The 19,048-nt window shown below is 31.4% G+C and overlaps 3 protein-coding genes across 3 annotated transcripts in view; 1 reads left to right on the forward strand and 2 right to left on the reverse strand.

Moving 5' to 3' along the window:
- Positions 1-19,048, forward strand: part of LOC134833130 (prolyl 3-hydroxylase 1-like) — a 145,453-nt gene that overhangs the window by 47,760 nt on the left and 78,645 nt on the right. The window lies entirely within an intron of this gene.
- Positions 1-19,048, reverse strand: part of LOC134834868 (metabotropic glutamate receptor 8-like) — a 90,639-nt gene that overhangs the window by 26,462 nt on the left and 45,129 nt on the right. The window contains exons 5-6 of the mRNA XM_063849666.1: positions 16,820-16,974; positions 6,241-6,525 (exon numbers count right to left, since the gene is read on the reverse strand). Coding sequence (XP_063705736.1) covers positions 6,241-6,525; positions 16,820-16,974 — 440 coding nt within the window. The remainder of the gene's footprint in view (positions 1-6,240; positions 6,526-16,819; positions 16,975-19,048) is intronic.
- Positions 9,245-10,235, reverse strand: LOC134833394 (chymotrypsin-1-like). Its single transcript, XM_063847703.1, has 2 exons — positions 9,784-10,235; positions 9,245-9,551 (listed from the first exon to the last, which is right to left on the reverse strand). Exons 1-2 carry the CDS (start codon positions 10,233-10,235, stop codon positions 9,245-9,247), a joined length of 759 nt encoding a protein of 252 aa, XP_063703773.1.

The raw sequence follows: 19,048 nt of genomic DNA on the forward strand, positions 1-19,048 counted from the left end.
AATCAACACTCCAAAGTATGCAATTAATATTATAAAATAAAAAATAATTTTTATTCTCTTTCGGTATGCAATGAAGCTTACATAACTTATTTTCAATTTTCTCTTCTTTTCTTATACTTTTTTCTAATTTTTCCTGTGTAAAATCTGTTGACCAAGTAATTTAAATATTTTACCAAAAACTTAAGAGATTTTTACAAAAAAGAACTTGAATTAAAGCGATTTAAAATTTGTATTGGACAAAAGAGACCTCTGGTGGTCAATGATGGAATTTTTGATCTTTTTAAATCTTTAAAATGAAATTTATAGAAACTTATTCAAAAGCAAAACAAAATAAAAAAAATAATAATTGAAAGCTTGAACTTTTTTTTACTTTTTCTCAAAATACGCTAAAGTTGAATTCTTAAATAAAAAAAATGTTAAACTTTTTGCTATTGTTACATGATAAAGTGCGAAAAAACCACAGGGATAAAGGACAGAGAACTTTCTTTAGTCATCTTATTAAAAAATAGTTTTCTTTTTCTCTCGGTTTGGCAAGCAAGAGTAAAAAGAGCAAGAAAAAAATGAAAGAAAGCAATCTTCCTTTTTAGTGCACCATTATTTTTTCCATGCATGAATGGCTTTAGTCCGTTTTTTCTTTCGTTCTCTTTGAAATATTACACCACCGCAGAAACAATGCATTTAGATGAGAAATTATGCAAGCAGAAAATTTTTCACACACACGACACGAATGAATAATTCAAAGTTGAAAATTACAGCTGTGACACATTTCCTTGTTAATCTTTAATCATTTAATGACTGTCACACCTTTGCAGTTCGTAAATTGTCTCCTTGCTCCTACATATTAAGGACACGTCTAAATCGTCTCTTCGTCATTCGTGTTCCATATTTCGAACTTGCCACACGCAAAAATGAACAACTTTGACGATTTGTGGAAGGTTTTCGTGCAAATTTGTAACGCCGCCGGGATTTATTCCTTCAACAAGACTCTTTTTGTGTCTTATTGGCATCAAATTTTTCGGATTTTCTGCATTTCGGTACTCACGTCATTCGTTCTTTCCATGCTTTACACGCTCGTGACGGTAAAAGATGATTTTGTGGTGACAATTTTCACGGCAGCTGGCTTGATGATTTACCTCACAGTCACTTTCGGTCCCCTCAAACTCATCTGGGAACGCAGGAAATTCGTCGCCGTCATCGAATGGTGTCGCAAAACGCACGAAAAATCAACATTTGGCGAAAATTGGCTAATCGCCGAACCAACTATCGCCAAGGCAAATAAATGGTCGATGATGATAACGAGATTTTTGACGCCGTTATTGAATGTCGATGCGTTCATTTTGACCGTTGTGTGGGCAATTTGCGGTCATTTAGTGCTACCGCAGAGATTTAAGCTCGAAAAGTACCAAGCTCCGTTACCGTTCAAGCTGCCGCTGGGGAATGAGAATTCGTGGCTGACGTGCGTCGCTAATACCATGTTACAATTTTGCGGTAATTATGTGGGAACGACTCTCGGAGGACTTGTGATGTCGATTTATGTGACGATTTTCCTTTATATGGCGGCTTATTTGGATATCGTTCGCGAAATTGTCGAGAAATTTGAAGTAAATGACCGCAAAATCACAGAAAATGTGGAAATGACAGAAATTTTGCAAGAAATTAGAGAAGAACTTTCAATAAATGAGCCAAAGAAGGATTTTGACTCTTTTATCGCAAATATCGTTGATTTATTGGCAGATTTTTACAAGTAAGTGCTTTTCAAGTTCTTTGGAATTTTGAGTTTTTTTTTGCTTTTTAGGACTCATTCGACGTTTTCTGAAATGTCAAGCGGTACGTTTCTCATTTGGGAGCTTTGTTCACTTGGGACGACCTTTATCAGTGGCATAATTATTTTGCTCGAGCGAGAACATTATTTTTTAGCTGCTGCTGTTTTTCCTGCAAATATTTTCTTTCTCGTCATCTGTTACGTGAATGATTGTTTATCGGATAGAGTGAGTAATTATTTTGAATTTTTTTATAAATTTTTTTCTATACCAAAGAAAAATTTAGAAAAAACTTTTTAAAATTCTGAAATCTATAAGGAACTAGTACCTACAAAAAATTATTTTTTTTAAAAAAACTAAAAAAAGTAATTTTTTTGTAATTTTAATCCCTTAATTTTAAAAATCAAATTAAATTGATAAAATTTCATTAAATTAATTTTAATTATTTATTTTTTATTTAATTTAATTTAATATTTATTTTTTAATTTAGTTTTTAATTTTAATAATGAATTTATTAATTATTTTTAATTTTATTTTTTTAAATTAATTAATAAATTAATTCAGAAAAAAATAAAAATTAATTAATTTAACTTAATTCCTAATTATCGGTACAAAATTTTAAAAAAAATATTTAAACAAATTTAAAAATTTTATTTTTAAAAATATAATTTGAACTCGAAAAATTAAAAAAAAATCTTGAATAAACAAAATTTAGAAAAAATCAAAAATTATTTGTAAAAAATTTGAAAAATTTATAATTCAAATATTAAAAAAAAGGTTAAAATTAAGTGAAAACTTAAAATTAAAAAAAAATTATGAATAAAAAAATTTGAGTTATCAGAAAAAAGCAGAAGAAATTTTTCTTGAAAAACTCAGAATATAAGAAAAATGTGAAATAACAAAAAATCTTCAAATTGAAAATTTTTTTTCTCATTATCGACAGATTGATGCCATCGACAAAGCACTTTACAACCTCCAATGGTACAAAATGTCCCCCTGCCAACGCAAAAAAATCAACTTGGCCAAACAACAGTTGGCAATAAATGCGCAATTCAACGCCGGTGGCATTCATAACCTAACACTGGAACGCTTCAAAAGTGTAACGGAGATGGCAATTTCCAATTGTCTCGCTTTAAAGGCAATCGCTGAACAGTAAAAAGTCATCTAATGAGAAAGTTTTGTGGTTATCTTTAACTTTTCCGCTTGTACGGCAAATTGATAACCATTAAAACTTGCCTTTTATTTAACACCAGTTAGCACGTCGTCGTCGTCGTCTCTCGCTTAATGACGCGCCATGTAAACACCATTCAACTGTCATTTATCTTGTTTCTTGATACCTCCTTACAAAAAATAATAATAATAAAATATTACTCAGAACGTTCCTTCCCTCCGCCTCATGCCGTTCCGCGGGAGAAAATATTTGCAGACCAAAGAATAATTTATTGCGAAAGCTCTTCACCCGAAAGCAGACGATATTGTCGTCATTTTCTGCGTATTTTATCGGTGTCCTCGCAATATTCAATTAATATTTGACGTTATAGTCGGCGCGTCATCAAGTAATAGATAAATGACTTTGAAAATTAATTTTTTTCACGATGACAACCCGAATATGACAAATTCCGACAATTATTGCGGGGCGTTGATGTGGGTCGCTAGAACGGAACTTTGCGACACTTTTTGTGTATGCACGACAGAGTTACAACATAAATTTCCCATCAAATCATAAAAAGCACCCGATTTACTTGTACAAAAGGAGAAAGGATGAAGAAAAAAGCAAAAATTTATGGGCACTTCAATGGCACATTTTGGTTAGCAAAATGTTTTCTTTATGGTGATCGATATGAATCAATAAACAAACAGTGAAAACCATTCCAAGTGATTTTTTTTTTGCAATCATTGTAAGTGAGCAGGGAGAGAAGGGAGCAGACACAATGAAAACAAACAATGCGATAAAATAATAAAAAGAATTGAGGAAAAATATGGAATTGTTGGAGAACGATGAAAAGGCAAAAAAAAAAGACATTTTGGACCATTAACAATTTCATTAAGAAAAAAATTGAGAGAATTGAGGCTTTTCGTAGGGTAAGTTTATAAAAAAAAAGTGACATTAAAAATCAATTTTTAGATAACCTTTTTTCTCAGTTTAGAAATGCGGAAATTAAATTTCATTCGATCGCGAAAGATGAAAAGTCAAAAGTTATCTTGAGTAACATTATTTTTTTCAGCGTAAATGTAACTTTGGAAAGAGTCAACTCTAACACATCACCCGGTTTCATCATTTCATCGAAAAAAAATATATTGCATGAGATTTTTCGATGGTTTTGTGTTAGTTAGGCCTAAAATTATCGAAAAAACTTAAGTATAAAATTCTGAAAAGAGTTTTTGAGATTTTAGACATTTTTTAGTGGATTTGGGAGTTGTCAAGTACCTAATTGGCACACCCAACTCAACTAAAAGTGCCTAAAAAATGAAAAAGAATTTTGAATTTAGGTTTTTTCGATTACTATAGTTTAGACCTTGAACAATATTACCTGATGATTTTTTTTAAAAATTGCCCTATGAATAATTTGATTTAGATTTTTACGCTAAACGCCACAAAAATTAAGAAAAACCTCACTCTGAAAGAATAAGCGAACGAAAAAACATGTAATTTTATTCTTCTAGGTGAGGATTGGGAACTAAAATTAATTTGAGTACTTGACTTAATTTTATTTTTTTATAAATTAAGATAAAATTTAAGAAAGAGAATCATTTGTGACTTTGAGAATCATCAATTAAAACATTAATTTTTGTTATCAGGCCATCTTGGATCCAGTGTGTCATCCATATCATCCCCCATTTTGTTTTGTCCAGACCTATAACCCAAAACCATGAAAAAATCTCATTTTACATTTTTTTCGATGAAAATGCTTGTTGAGAAATTAAGTATTGAGCTACGATTTTCAAATAAAGCATCAACTGAACCGATCCATAAATTTTAAGCACAATTGGAGTCAGAAAAGTTTTTTTTATGATTTGATTCTTTGATCTTTAGCTGGCTTTGCCGATAGGGAAACTACTGTTCAGAAAGTATTAAGAGTATTAACGAAGCTCACTTTAAAAAGTATATCTCTTTATGTTCGACTCAATCCAGTATCTATAGTAACACAGTTTATTGAACGCTGCATATTTACCAGTGCTACATCCTCTAACAGCACTGGTTACCCCTACAAGTTTCCCATTGTGAACTAATGGACCACCAGAATCCCCAAAGCAAGGAATTCCAGGTTCACTTTTTTGTGTACAAACTATTGAATCAGTAACATAGGTTGGGAACATAATTAAACACATGAAAGAGAAATCCAAAATTGTTTCGATATAATGCAACTGATTGGGTCCTTCTTGCTTTTCATTGACACCCCTGCAAAGTTCATAGATTTGTAGTCAAAAGACCTAAATATGGAAATCAATTACTTTACGGATTCAAAAGGAGTGAAAATATCATTAAAAAGAGTTAATCTTGAGTATTTAAGGGATCAATTAAAACTTTTAAGAGTTATTTTAACATCTTAAGAGTTTAAATTATTCCCTTAAAAGTTATTAGATTAGCTTCTTTACCAAAATGAGGGATTTAAGGATTTTTTTAACCCCTTTTCAATCCGTAAAGTAGCTTTTACCATCCACTAGCATTTACTACATCGCCAGGTAGAAAATCCCAATACTGGATTGCGATACTTATGGGTTTCGTAAACTCATCAAAACGAATGTTTTCGTTAACTTGAATCAATCCAAAGTCCTGCTCAAATATCCAATAATCTCCTGGATACGGAATTAGTCGTTTAATATCGTAATAAACGCCTCCATGATCCAAATAAATACTCCCTGCATAAATTCGTAAATCTTCTGGTTGACTTTCTACGATACAGTGCTTGGCAGTTGCAATCCATTGCTCTGCGATTATTGCGCCTCCACACAAATGCCAATTTGAACTTTTATATCTAATTGAAACTTGGTAAGGAAATGATCCTTCTTCCGCTGGTAAACCATCATAAATCAATGGTTGTAAAGAATTTTGGCTGAGTGAGGCTTTGATCAAAAACACGACGAGAAATATCGACTTACAAAACATGACTGAACTGGTTCGTTAATGAAAAATTTAAATTATCAATTCGTTGCGATTCTAATTGATTTTCAGCTCGTTATCGAAAACGAAATCATTCTCTCCAACTTATTTTTAGCGAAAATGCCTTCCCACAATTATTTTTAGCAATCCAGATAATTACAAAAAAAGAATGAATTTGAAAGAATGATCTACGAAAATTTTTCAACTTTTACTGCCTACGGGTGTTAAAAAAGTAAAAACTTGAAGAAAAACATTTTTGCTATAAAAATCATCTTGAACAAAAATATTCTTCATTTCCATCTTTTCATCATCATTCAAAAAAAAAATCAACATTCCAGAAGATAAAATTTACGATAATAAAATATTTTTTCAACTTACCCACAAATGGCACCAATCCTTCCTGCTCAAATTGTATTTGTTCCGTTCCATCGCAGTGAGTCGACGTTTTTGCATTTACTGTGGCACCGTTTGCGGTTTTATCAAAATCACATTTGTTGTGCTGACTCCAAAATTCGCGAAACCAAATGTTTCGACAGTTTACAATCAGTTCGTCATCGGCATGTTGTTGTTGTTGCGGCATGAAATAATTGGAGCCAGTATTATTGCACTGTTCATCCTTTTGTTTCAAACGAGGCCGAAGTGATTTATAATAGCGGTCAAAGTCTATAGATAACAAAAAATAGAAAAAAAAAAATTAGTATTTAATGCCTTTTTTTACATTTTGCAAATATTTTTTTAAATAAATTGTTTTTATTCGTGGAAAAATGTGATGAAATTTTGTTTGTGCGGAAAATTTATGGTTAGACAGTTAAGTGAATAATTGGAGTGTAAATTTAAAATTTATCGCGAGTGACAAACAAAAATCAGATGAGTTATCACTTTTTTAACGACCTTAACCTTTCACAAAAAAAACATGATATTTTACAAAATTTTCATGATTGCTTTCGTTAACACAAGAGGAACAAAAAAAAAGTACAAGAATAAGTGAAAGTTATACAAAATAAATAAATTACAGGCTTTATTGAGTTAGCAACATCATCATTTCATTCTTACAGCTTGATCGTCTGCTTATGGGAACATGACTTTGTAACAGATTACTGGCATAATATGGCAAAGACGAAGACAAAGCAAGAAGAGAACAAATTGAATCAAGAATTTGGTATTCCTTTTATTAGGAGGTTGGGTGTTAATTGTGTTTGCTCCTTCTTCATCTTGCTTGTTCCTGTTTGATATCAAACAGCCAAATAAACACAAACACGACGAAACATAAATAAAGTAATTGAATGGAACTATTAAAGTCCATAAGTTACCCTTTTCCACGAATCAATCAACGTAATGTGTGGAGATGAAAAATAAATAAAAATATTGCCAAAGAGAAAACTTTTTGTCTTGTTCAGATGTGGGATCGACGATACGATGAAAGCAAATGGCACGAACTTTGTCTGCGAGTCATGTAATTTTTTTATGTTTATTTGATGTAGTTACTTTCAATGACGAGGACGCCTGACAAGGAAATCAAGTGCAAAAAGCACACACATGAGGAAACAAAATTACGTAATAACAGTCGAATAAATTTTTTGTTGAGAGAAAAAGAGAGAGAGAGAGAAGCAGTGGCGGAGGAAATATTTTAATGAAGAGGGGCTTACAAAATTTAGAGGTAATTTTTCAAGAAATTGTTTATTTATTTATTTTTTCAGGTAACCCAGATTCAGAGGTAAACTCATCATAATTTTATCAAATCTGAAGGAGCTGAATTCAAAATCTATCAAGTTTGTCGAATTTCAACCATACATTGGAATATTTGTGAGGAACAGCCAAAGACTTTGATAACCCAGCTTCAAAGCGAAAAACTAAATCATCATATACCAAAATGGAAAAAAAAAATTTAACAAATTTTTCTCATCTCTAGAAACGAAAAGCAAATTCTTTCAAATGTTTTAAACTTAAACCATGAACAGAACTTACATCCTACACTAAATGTATGAAGGTGTTCGAAGGCTTCTCAAAGTATTTAATGAAGAAATTGTTACATTGTGAGGATCGGCAGAAGAATAACTTAAACCATTCAACTTATCATATCATATTCTCATATTAATACACCCTGAACGGTCACTCAGTGGAACGAGTGAGCAAGATTTTGGACCTTGGAGTACTCTTTACCGACGATCTCTCGTTTTCCTCACACATTCAGTTGATAAGATCAAAGGCGTGCTCAATGATTGGTTTTGCTTCTCGCCAATTGAAGAACTTTAAGGACCCCTACGTCTTCAGGTCCATATACTACGCGTTTGTGAGATCAAAGCTGGAGTACTGCTCAGTTGTATGGTCACCTCATCAAACGACATTCGTCGTTCCCTGATGTTGCTCTTTGTTAATTTTTGTGTATTTATGTTTCCGGTGGCCGTCACAAGAAGGATGCAGGACCTTTACTCTGAGAAGGATGACGAAACACTATGAATAAATGTTTTTTGAAAAGATGGGGTTTTTTATGCCGGCGGATTCTCAAATGGATTCTCTAAAAATTATTTTTTATTAAAAAAATTTTTTTTATTAAAAATTAAATTATTGTTGTTGCAATAAATAAATAAATTAACAACGAAACATATAAGAAATGAAACATGGAATAAAATGATATCCGTATTAATAAATATAAGATGAAAGAAATTTTAAAACGACATAAAAAGAAAACAAAAGGAATAAAAATTTAAACTTTTTAAAGGCGAAGTATGTAATCTTAAAAACCAAAAACAAAACTCAAATAAATAAACTTAGAAGAAATTTTTTCTGAACCTTAAACAAAAAATTTAAAAAAAAATTGCATTTTAAATTAAACCATCAAAAGTAAAAATGGGGGTCCATGATACGCCACTGTCGAATTGGCAACTACCAGCCAATAAACATTTTTATCTGATTTTTTGTTTCATCCTACCAAATTGACTTATCAAAAAATATGGGTGACTATTGGCAGGAAAAATATGTCGTTTGCTAATAAATTATTTTGTCATTTCCGTCGACTACGACGACGAGTTCGCTCAATCGATGCTTTAGTAACATTCATTTTATTTACAAATTCATGCGAATCTTTCATCATCAATCTTGCCATCACTCACACGAAATTTGTGCCGCTTGATATTTGTCAAATGTCAAATAAGGAAAACTAATGTTATGGGGAGACATATGTACGATAAAAAAGGGGAAATAACAAATAAATTTGGATTTGTTCAAATCAACATAAGCACATCATTTGAGAGAAAAGCGAGAGAAGAGATAACAGAAAAAAAGGTTAAAGTCATATAATGCGATTAGACGTGTATTACAAGGGGATTTTGGAGCACGATTTTGGTAGCAGTTTAATTGAAATATAATTCATGTTTTGCTCTCTCTAAGGCTTCGAGAAACGCTGCATTTGTGAATTTATCCAGTTTTGATAGTAATGAACTTTAGAGTATACGGAATGGTATCCGGTGCTACATTTCCATCCGCCGCTTACAACACCTACGAGTTTCCCCTTTCGAACTAACGGGCCTCCCGAGTCACCATAGCAGGCATTTCCCGGTTGAAATTTTTGTGTACAGACAATGGCATCGTTAGCATAAAGTGGAAAGATAATCAAACAGATGATGGAATAATCGAGAAATGTTTCAGTATAATGCAATTGATTGGGACTTTCTTGTTTTTCATTGACGCCCCTGTAAATTTATAAATCGATTACTCTTCGGATTCAAAAGGGGTGAAAAAATCCTTAAAAGGAGTTAATCTATTCACTTGAGTATTTAAGGGAACAATTTAAACTTTTAAGAGTTATTTTAACATCTTAAGAGTTTAAATTATTCCCTTAAAAGTTATTAGATTAACTTCTTTACCAAAATGAGGGATTTAAGGATTTTTTAACCCCTTTTCAATTCGTAAGGTAGCTCTTACCATCCACTAACATTGACCCTATCGTCAGGTTGGAAATCCCAATACTCGGCTGCTATACTAATGGGTTGCGTAAAGTCATTAAAGCGAATCTTTTCGTTAACTTGAATCAATCCAAAGTCCTGCTCCAATATCCAATAATCTCCTGGATACGGAATTAGTCGTTCAATATCGTAATAAACACCTCCATGATCTTTATAAATACTTCCAACATAAATTTGTAAATCACCTGGTTGACTTTCTTCGATACAGTGCTTGGCAGTTGCAATCCATTGTTCCGCGATTATCGCGCCTCCGCACAAATGCCAATCCGAAATTTTATATCTAATTGAAACTTGATAAGGAAATGATCCTTCTTGCGCAGGTATTCCATTATGAATTAGTGGCTGCAAAGTTTCTTCGCTTTTAGATGTTCTGATGAAAAGCACGACAAAAAATAGCGACTTGCAAAACATGACTAATGAACCAAATGAGAAAAAAATTAATGCATCTCGTCATGTCGAAACGATTCAAATTGATTTTCATGCTCATTATCGCAAGAACTAAACAAAGCAATGAATTAGGTCAAAAAATTTACATGGAACCCACAACAAAGGAGAGGAACAAACCAATATACTAATCCAGGACGATAATTGAATTGAATTATTCATGAAAAGATGCATAATTTAAAACTCAATTTCCTTGTTTATCCACATTTTTGCCTCTTTTCTCCTTGCATAGTGGCGTGGAAACATTGAATTGAGGTCTCCTTCGATTTATTCGTTAAAAAATTAAAGAAACGACACGTGGAAAAGTAATCATGGCTTCCTCATAAATGGAAAAATTCGTTAATTCTTCTCATTTTTTCTACTTTTTCGAACGGAAGGACGTTAAAACAAATATCGCAGCAGATGTTTTTGCCTCAAATCTTCGTAAATGAGCAAAAGTTGGGACGGATAAGACAAACATAATCATCATTTATTACGAGAACATTAAGAGAGAGGGGGGAAAAAAGGAGACGCCAGGTAGATTTATGAAAATTACTAATTAATGTCAAAATATTTTTCTTCTTCTTCTTCTTCCAGTGAAACTGTTTAAATATTTACAGTTTTTCTTTGGATTGTTTTTGTTTAATTTTGATAGTTTTCAACTTTTTTGCTTCGTTAAAAATAATTGTTTTTTTCGGCGTCATGACGTTATTTTGCTTTACTCTCGTAATAACAATTAAGAATAACAAACAAACAGAAATCAGCCTTAATTGTATTTCAACTTTTTTTTTCATTTATTTTTCTTCATTTTCTTCTCTTTCATCGCCTTCGTTTCCTTTTCTCCGGACATTTGATGTAAATCACGTAAATGGTTCCGTTTTTATGAATATTTTATCTTTTTATTTCGTTCGTGTTTGCCCATTTCTTATTTGCTTTTCACGGAGCAATTATTTTTTGTCAGTCACATTTTTGCGTGTGTCCATCAAATATTTGCTGTTTTTTCGTGCCTGGTCACGTAATTAAAACCACCAATTCAATTCAATTTTTCGCTTTTAGCATTAAGTGAAGAAAATTTGTGTCGTAATTAGAATTTCGATTGATTAAACAAGGTACAATTGATTAGAGAAAATCATGAAGTACAATGAAAATTTCTTCGCATCGACTTTGACAAGGAAAGGAAAGGCAAAGAGAGAGAGAGAGAGCATGCCTAATCTCTACTAATTTTCCGCATGATTTTTCTCATTATTTTGTGTTTTTGTGATTTTCTGCTTTTTCGTTCATTTTTTTGTTGGTTTATTATTTGTCATTATTGTTTTTCTCCTTTAAGTTTTTCTCTGTATTAAATGCGGATTATCTTGTGATTCGAATCGCTTATTGGATGGATGAAAAACCGACGCTTGGAAACCTGTTGTGTGGGTAAGATTTGCGTTTTAAACAATTTTTAACGAAGATTCCATTTTGTAACGTTTTAACTTAAAGTTTAAATTTGGAAAAGTCTGACGATTTTTTTAAAAGACCTTGTTAGACTTTTAAGAAGGTTTTTGTTTAGATTTTTTTTAAAAGCATGAACATCCGTGAAATTATTCCTCAAAGAACCAATCTCATTAGTTTTCATCTAGTTTAGAACCATCATTCGAGTTATCGTTCAATTTTCTTTTCTCAATCCTTAATGACGTCAGAAATTGACGAGAAGTCGAGATAACGCTTGAGAAAATAATTGGTTTGGCGGTTTGAACTTTCATCAAAATGCAAATGAACGTCGGCTGAATAAACATTGTTCGCCAATATTACTTCCGTTTCGTGAGCAGAAACTGCAACTTCCATTAGTTGTTCATTCATCACAACGGATTTTTAGTTCGTTCCGTTTTTTTTTCGTTGTTGTTGTTGTTGTTTGCATATACAAAGATAAACTCTGTCAAGCACGTGTCAGATTAGCATTTGTCTTTCCATTGTTCCACAAGCAACAATGAGCGGCAAAACAACAAATAGTTGGTAAGATAGTTTACGGTTGCCTCTGCCATCCAACATAAACAATGCATACGATGCTAAGGAATGCTGTTCGAAGCAGAGATAGAATTACGGGGCAAAGTAAATTATGTGACATTACTTCGTCGGTCGTCTCCACTCCTCTTCGCCTTATTTACACAAATTATTTCTTTCTTATCTCTCGCTCATTGCACATGACGCCTTTCCCATGCATATTCATCACATATTCGGAAAATGTGCAGTTTATGCAAAGTAAGAACAAAAAAAAAGGAACGACGAGGTAATTTAACTCTAGCGAAGCAAAAAAACATAATGGCAAGCAACATTGTGTCATACGAACGTGACACACATTTTAAAAAGCGAGAAAATGAACAATGGAGGAAAAAAGAGGTGTTGAATCTCTTGTATAAGCGAATTATCTTTTTGTTTAATCCATTAATATGTTTTTTTTGCAGCGTTGGACGAGAACACGAAATAATTTTGAATAAATTTGCTTAAGGCTATAATTAGCGAACGAAAAATGAACTGTTGAAACTTACGCAGCTTAAATTTTTTGCACAAAAATGACCAGATAACGAACTTGTTTTTCATGTAAATATCGAAGGAAGCAAATTGGATTTTTATGTCGTGCAGTTTTTAATGGAAATACTGAATTAGCTGTGGTAAGTATTATTTTGCCATCGAAAGTTTAATTGAATAGGGTAGGGTAGGGTTTACTAGACTTAGTCTAGTATGGCTCGCACCGCGGTCTCTAAAGAGTCCTATTGTACTTCATACTGTGAAATCGTAATCTTTCTCAGTAAACGCGAGGAATGGGTCTTAGCTTTTTACCTGTCATCCCAAGCAGGCGCCCTCAAAATTCACTCAGCTCTCCCAGAAGGTTCCAAAGGGTTTCCAGAAGATCTTAGTAAATTTTGAGCACGATTGGAGTCAGAAAAGTTTTTCATGATTTCGAGTCTCGAACCGACGACCTTACGCTCATCAGTCAGATACGCTAACCACTGTACTAAAATTTCAAGCAAAGACTCCCAACGATGTTTCTAAAAAAGTCTCGGAGTCTCAAACTGAAAAAATTGAGCCAACAATAGTAAAGTTAAGGTAAGTGAAAGCTCGACGGGTACATCAACTCACGATCATCATACAAGGAGACATTCACTCAACAGAATTCCAAATTCCAACACCAATGCAAGCCGCTAAAGTTTACAACACGAATAAGTGAAATTCTTGAACTCTTTTCCTTTATCACTGAGACATGCAATGACCATACAATCGTTCAAATTCTAACTTCAATCGCACATCTTACTTAATCGTTCACAAACCAGATGACGACAATTCGTGAACCAATTTTGTTCAACTAGATGACTCCAAGTCTTCTATTGGAGTAGTTAAGTATCAAATGAAGCTCAAAAATGGTTATTAGAACTTGATTTAAATTTGTAAATTGATTTTTGTATATACATACGATGAAAAAAATTGGAGTAGTTGAAATCGAGAACTGAAAAACTTAAGGAAAGTATAAATCCGACTTCAAATGTTTTCAATTAATTCAAACCAAGCAAAACCGATCGAAAGTTAAAGACATAAACTTCCCAAATCCTCTTTTAGAGCATAAACGAAAAATCCTGCCAATCCCCACAAATCAACCGAAAATGTCAACAACTAACAAAAGTAGAAAAAGAGGTTCAACAACCATTCAAACAACCCCGTGGGACCGATTCTGTCAATAGACCTCGAGTTTTTTGTCCCATGTTTACTTTTCTCTTGTCATGTCTCGCTTTAAGGCACTCGAACTCCATTGTCAATGGTCAATATATCGAAATTAATGTCGAGTTCTGCGAATCAGATTAAAGGCAAAAAAAAAACTTTTTCATCAGAAAAAAAATGTTCAGACAAACAATCGAGAAGTGGATGCGAATGAATGAAAACCAAACAAAAAAACGTAAATAAAAATCGATGAACAATATACGGAATGACAAAAACTATACAATGTCGATAAGTTGTTAAACAATATTTTATAAAGTACATGATCCGCTTTTGTTATTTATTTTTTTAATAACTTTGATCTTCTAAATTGAATTTTATGGGAATCTTTCGCCTTGTTGGAAAACAAAAAAAAAAGTTTCATAACCACAAATATTTCCTCGCAATTTAGTAATCATACTACGGATTCCAATCAATTGCATGTGTTTCATCATCTACTTTATTAAAGCCGATAAAATCAATCGGTTGGCATGTAATATCATCCCTCTGCGAAAGGTAAACAACAATCAATGCGTATGCCGGATGAAGATTTGCAAAATTTTTCACCAGAATCACAGAGAGAGATAGCAAATTTTTCGTGTTCCTCTCGTGTGATGGCATGCAGATTGCTGCTCGGTTTTTGTTTGTGTTATATCTAAATAATTTGCATAACAAAACATATTATTACAAGGTAGCAACCGTGTCGACATCGTCTACCCTCTGGATGGAGGAAAAACTTTGAGTGTGTGCCGAGATATGTGACACTGGAATCACCGCCAAAATAATAAAAATAATAGAATTGTTGTGTTTACCTGAGGATTGTGTATTTTCGCAGAAAATAAAATAAAACATAAAAAAGAGTTTCTCGGTTGGAAGTGAGAGAAAAAAAGAAATCGAAGAAGAATGTGACACATTTTGATTTTTATCTCGAAGGAAATTTCCTTGTGTGAAGACGGAAAAAGCAGAGAAGAAAATGAAATGAAAATAAAGTGTCACACGAAAAACGAGATAAACAAAAATTGAAAGTTTATGTTCTCTTAGATAATGAACTTAAAGGCGCTTCTTAAATTCTCTTTGAAGGAAGTGAAAGTTGTCAAGTTTTAAAAAGGCTCAAAAGGAAAATCCATCATTTAATAGGATTAAATGACATGAATATTATTTCACAAAGTAAATTCAAGTGAAACTTTTCGGAAAGATCCCCTTAGTTAGTAGAACTTTTTAAAATTTTATTAGTTAAAAATGTATTTTTAAACGGAATAGAGAACATGGTAAATGTTTGAAATTAACGGCAACTGGCATTTGTTAAATTAATTATTAAAAAAAAAATAAATAAATAAAAGCAAGCGCTTTAAGTAAAATTAAATGCTAAATTTTTTAAAAGTTTCCTAATCTAATTTTTACAAAAAAAAAATAACTTAAAAAATATTTATTTTAGAAAATATATTTTGAAAGCTTAAGCCTTCAGTCTAAGTTGTTGAAAAAAACTTAATATTAAAAATTAATTTTTTTTTTAATAAAAAAACTAAAACTAATTTTTTAATTTATTTTTAATTATTTTTTTTAAATTAATTTATTTAATTTTTTATTATTTTTTTTTAATTAATAATTTTTTTTAAATTAATTTTTAAATTTTTATTTTTTTTAATTAATTTTTTTAATTAATTTTTTTTTTAATTTTTAATTTTTTTTTTAATTAATTTTTTTGAATTAATTTTTTTTAAATTAATTTTTTTGAATTAATTTTTTTTATTATTGTTTTTGAAATAATTTTTTTGAATTAATTTTTTTTGAATTAATTTTTTTGAATTTTTTTTAAAATTAATTTTTATTTACTTGTAACGCTTTAATTCACAAACCGTCTGAATAAAAGACTTAGTCATAGAGATAAAATTTGTTCATTTTTGTCTAAAGAAGGTTTAGGAATCAAAAAATGTTAAAAAAACCACAAGAAATTTAAGAAAAACAGAACTTTTAATTTTTTTGATTTTTTCAAACATTTTTATTTTTTAATTTTAAAAAGTTTTCATGAACAAGACGAAAAAAAATAATCTCTTGGTTTTAAATAGTAATATAACAAAAAAACGAATGTTAATTTTATATTCGATTAAATTGTAATTTTTGCTTCAAGCCTGCTATAAAGAGAAAAACTAAGCCCTACAATAAAAAAAATTTCTTCCGCAAAAGCAAATCACAAGTAATCACGTCCAAATCCAATTACTGCGAAATAAATCCTGTAATTACTATTTCATCCGCTTCCACAATGAGCCAATGAGATAACAAAAAAACACAAATTAATTCACTCGCACACACAAAAAATGAAAACTTTTCAAATTAATCCCACTTTGATATTTTTCTTCACCATTCATTCACTTTAATTTAATTTTATTTTACTTTCCTTGCATTCCAGCAGCCAAGTAGCTTCTTTTCTCAGCACTCTTTATTGCTTTTTCAATTATTCAATCTGCCATTATCTGGCACTTAAACTTTTTATTGCAGCAAAGGATTTTTACTCGCATCGACCGTCATCATCGACGAAGGACCAACTTATGAGAGTCAGCCATAAAAACGACATAAATGCTTTTATTTTTCCGAGCGCACATAAAAATCAATTTTCTGTTTAATTTCAACTTTTTTTTGCAGCAACATTAAATTCATAATAATCATGAAAATTTATGAAGCTCAGTAGTAATGTCCCGAACACTTCATTTTGTTTAATTAAGTTTCAATCAATTTTTTTTCTGTTTTTAATGTGGATTGATGGGAATGTGTGTCTGTGTGTGATGCTTTCATCAATCAATTTGTCGAATAAAGTCGATGGAAAAAAAGGGAGAGATAGAAAGACTTACCGTCTAAATTGGTACGATGTGGCAGCACCGTGATTGCATTGACAGCCGCAAACTCCTGATCACGTACCGGATAAACTTTTGCTCCCCATGAATCGCTAGCCACCCATATAAAGTGATTGGTTTTGTTTGCTTTGATGCTTGCCTGCAGCAATTTTCTACAGGAAAAAAAAACAAGAAAGATAAACAAAACGGTTTTAGAAAGATTTTTTTTTTTAAACATTTTTCAAAAGAAGTAGAAAAACAAAAATTAAATTAATCGAGAGAAAATTAAATTACAAGAAAAAAGCATTGAAATTGCCTGTCAGCTAGATTTAAACAAATACCTTTTACATATAATTAATTGAATTGAATGAACGAACAAACGAGTTACATGGAAGTATTTAATTTTGCCTCACACGCGCGCCAATTTTGCAGAAAACAACAACAGCCGCTAACCTTTTTCACTTCATGCCGTATGCAGACAATTAAATTGATGATACAATTTATTTTGAACGTCATTTTAATTTATTACAGTTTAACTGGCGTTCTCCTTGCCGCATACAAAACATTGCGTTATGTAACGAACGAAAATGCTGCAGCAACGACAATGAAGTGCAAGCGATGTAGCTCAAAATAAATCTAGTGTAACATATTTTATTGTTGTCATCGCAGTTACTGCCGGGAGATAGCGAAGAAAGTTAAGGAGCATATGATTTGCCTTTGTTTCGTTCGTATTATTATTAATAATAATGTCGACATTGTCGTTTAAACAATGCGATGATAAATTGTTAAAACGAGAGGAAATTTTGCGTTTCACGAGACAATTTGCGGATACATTCTGACAGAGGATCAACTCTCTGGATGTCATGTAAGTTATATTTTATTATTTCATTAATTGAGTCGTGTAATTTTTGGTTTTTGAATGTCATAACGACGAGAATTTGTGAGCAAGAATTTTGTCAATTCAATTAAAGGTAATTTTTGGAATAACTCACAAATTTTAAAGTTTTACCAAAAAAAAATTCCTAGTTCGATTCCAGATGTCTATGTCGAGATTTTTTCTGTTATTTCTCTTTAAATAAATCAAAAAGGAAAAAGAAGAAAAAAACTTTTCAATTCAGAAAATTTTTCTTGATGATCAAAATTTGACAGCACAGAAAAAATTTGATTGATAAATTTTGTTGATAAACCTCAATAAAATATTATTGAGAATTAAATGAGAGCTAAAATTTGATTCAAAGGAATTCCAAAGATGAGTTTGTCAAAATGTATTCCTTGAACAGCGATCAAGAAATAGGTTTATGTTGATTTCAACCGAAAAAATAATTTATGAATAAAAGTCGATCAGTAATATTTAACTAAGACGCGAAAGATTTGGAATATTTTAATTTTCTATTTTCAAAGAAGAACCTTCAAAAATTTTAAATGGATCAGTTTTTAAAGATTTTTGGTCCCATAACCTATTACAAAAATTTTTAAAAACCGATCCGTTTTTGAAGGTTATTTTTTGAAAATGGAATTTCATTTACTTCCAATCTTTTCGCGTATTATTTAAATATTTTTTCAAAAGATTTGTGATCGATTTGTAATAATTTTTTTTCGGTTAAAATAGGTCTTTTCGATATAACGGTTCTTAACAGTATGATTATTTATTCTTTATGAGTTATCAGTTATAAAGTATCATTCTGTTAAAAATCGTTATATCGAAAGGACCTATTTAAAAGGAAAACTTCAATCACTAGGTTAGGTTAGATTTGAGGATGCATCACCGCGATTCAAAGACCTATTGTGATTTTAAGCACTATTGGAGTCAGAAAATTTTTTCATTATTTTGAGTCTCGAATCGACGACCTTAAACTCGTATTTGAGTCAGATACGACAACTACTGGATTCAGCTTGGGATTTAGCTGACTTCTTAAATCCAATAGTAACTACTACACGTCTTCCTAAGTCATTAGACGTCAAAAAGCATGCTTTTTAATCATTTGACACCCATTGTGGAGTTTAAAATTTCTATTGTGTTCATACAATGAAAGTCTCTAACATTAATTTAAGAGCCTTTGATACTAAATTGTCATTTCGTTCTCTTAGAGTCTCAAAATCAGGATCTGAGGTTGCTAAGTGACACTTGAACACGGCTATAGCCGCAAAAGAACAGAAAAAATTATCTGTTCTGAGTCTAAATCGATCACTCGACCTTTAACTCATCAATGTTAACCCATTGTTCCACAGCAGCTGCCTTTGTATTTA

The sequence above is a fragment of the Culicoides brevitarsis genome, chromosome 3, assembly GCF_036172545.1.
Source record: "Culicoides brevitarsis isolate CSIRO-B50_1 chromosome 3, AGI_CSIRO_Cbre_v1, whole genome shotgun sequence".
Taxonomy (NCBI): domain Eukaryota; kingdom Metazoa; phylum Arthropoda; class Insecta; order Diptera; family Ceratopogonidae; genus Culicoides; species Culicoides brevitarsis.

Bases quoted from the DNA above. Each gene is read 5' to 3' on its own strand.
- LOC134833394 (XM_063847703.1), bottom strand. From the start codon at position 10,235: ATGTTTTGCAAGTCGCTATTTTTTGTCGTGCTTTTCATCAGAACATCT. The intron at 9,552-9,783 runs GTAAGAGCTACC...ATAAATTTACAG, and splicing joins AGGGTCAATGTTAGTGGATG to GGGCGTCAATGAAAAACAAG.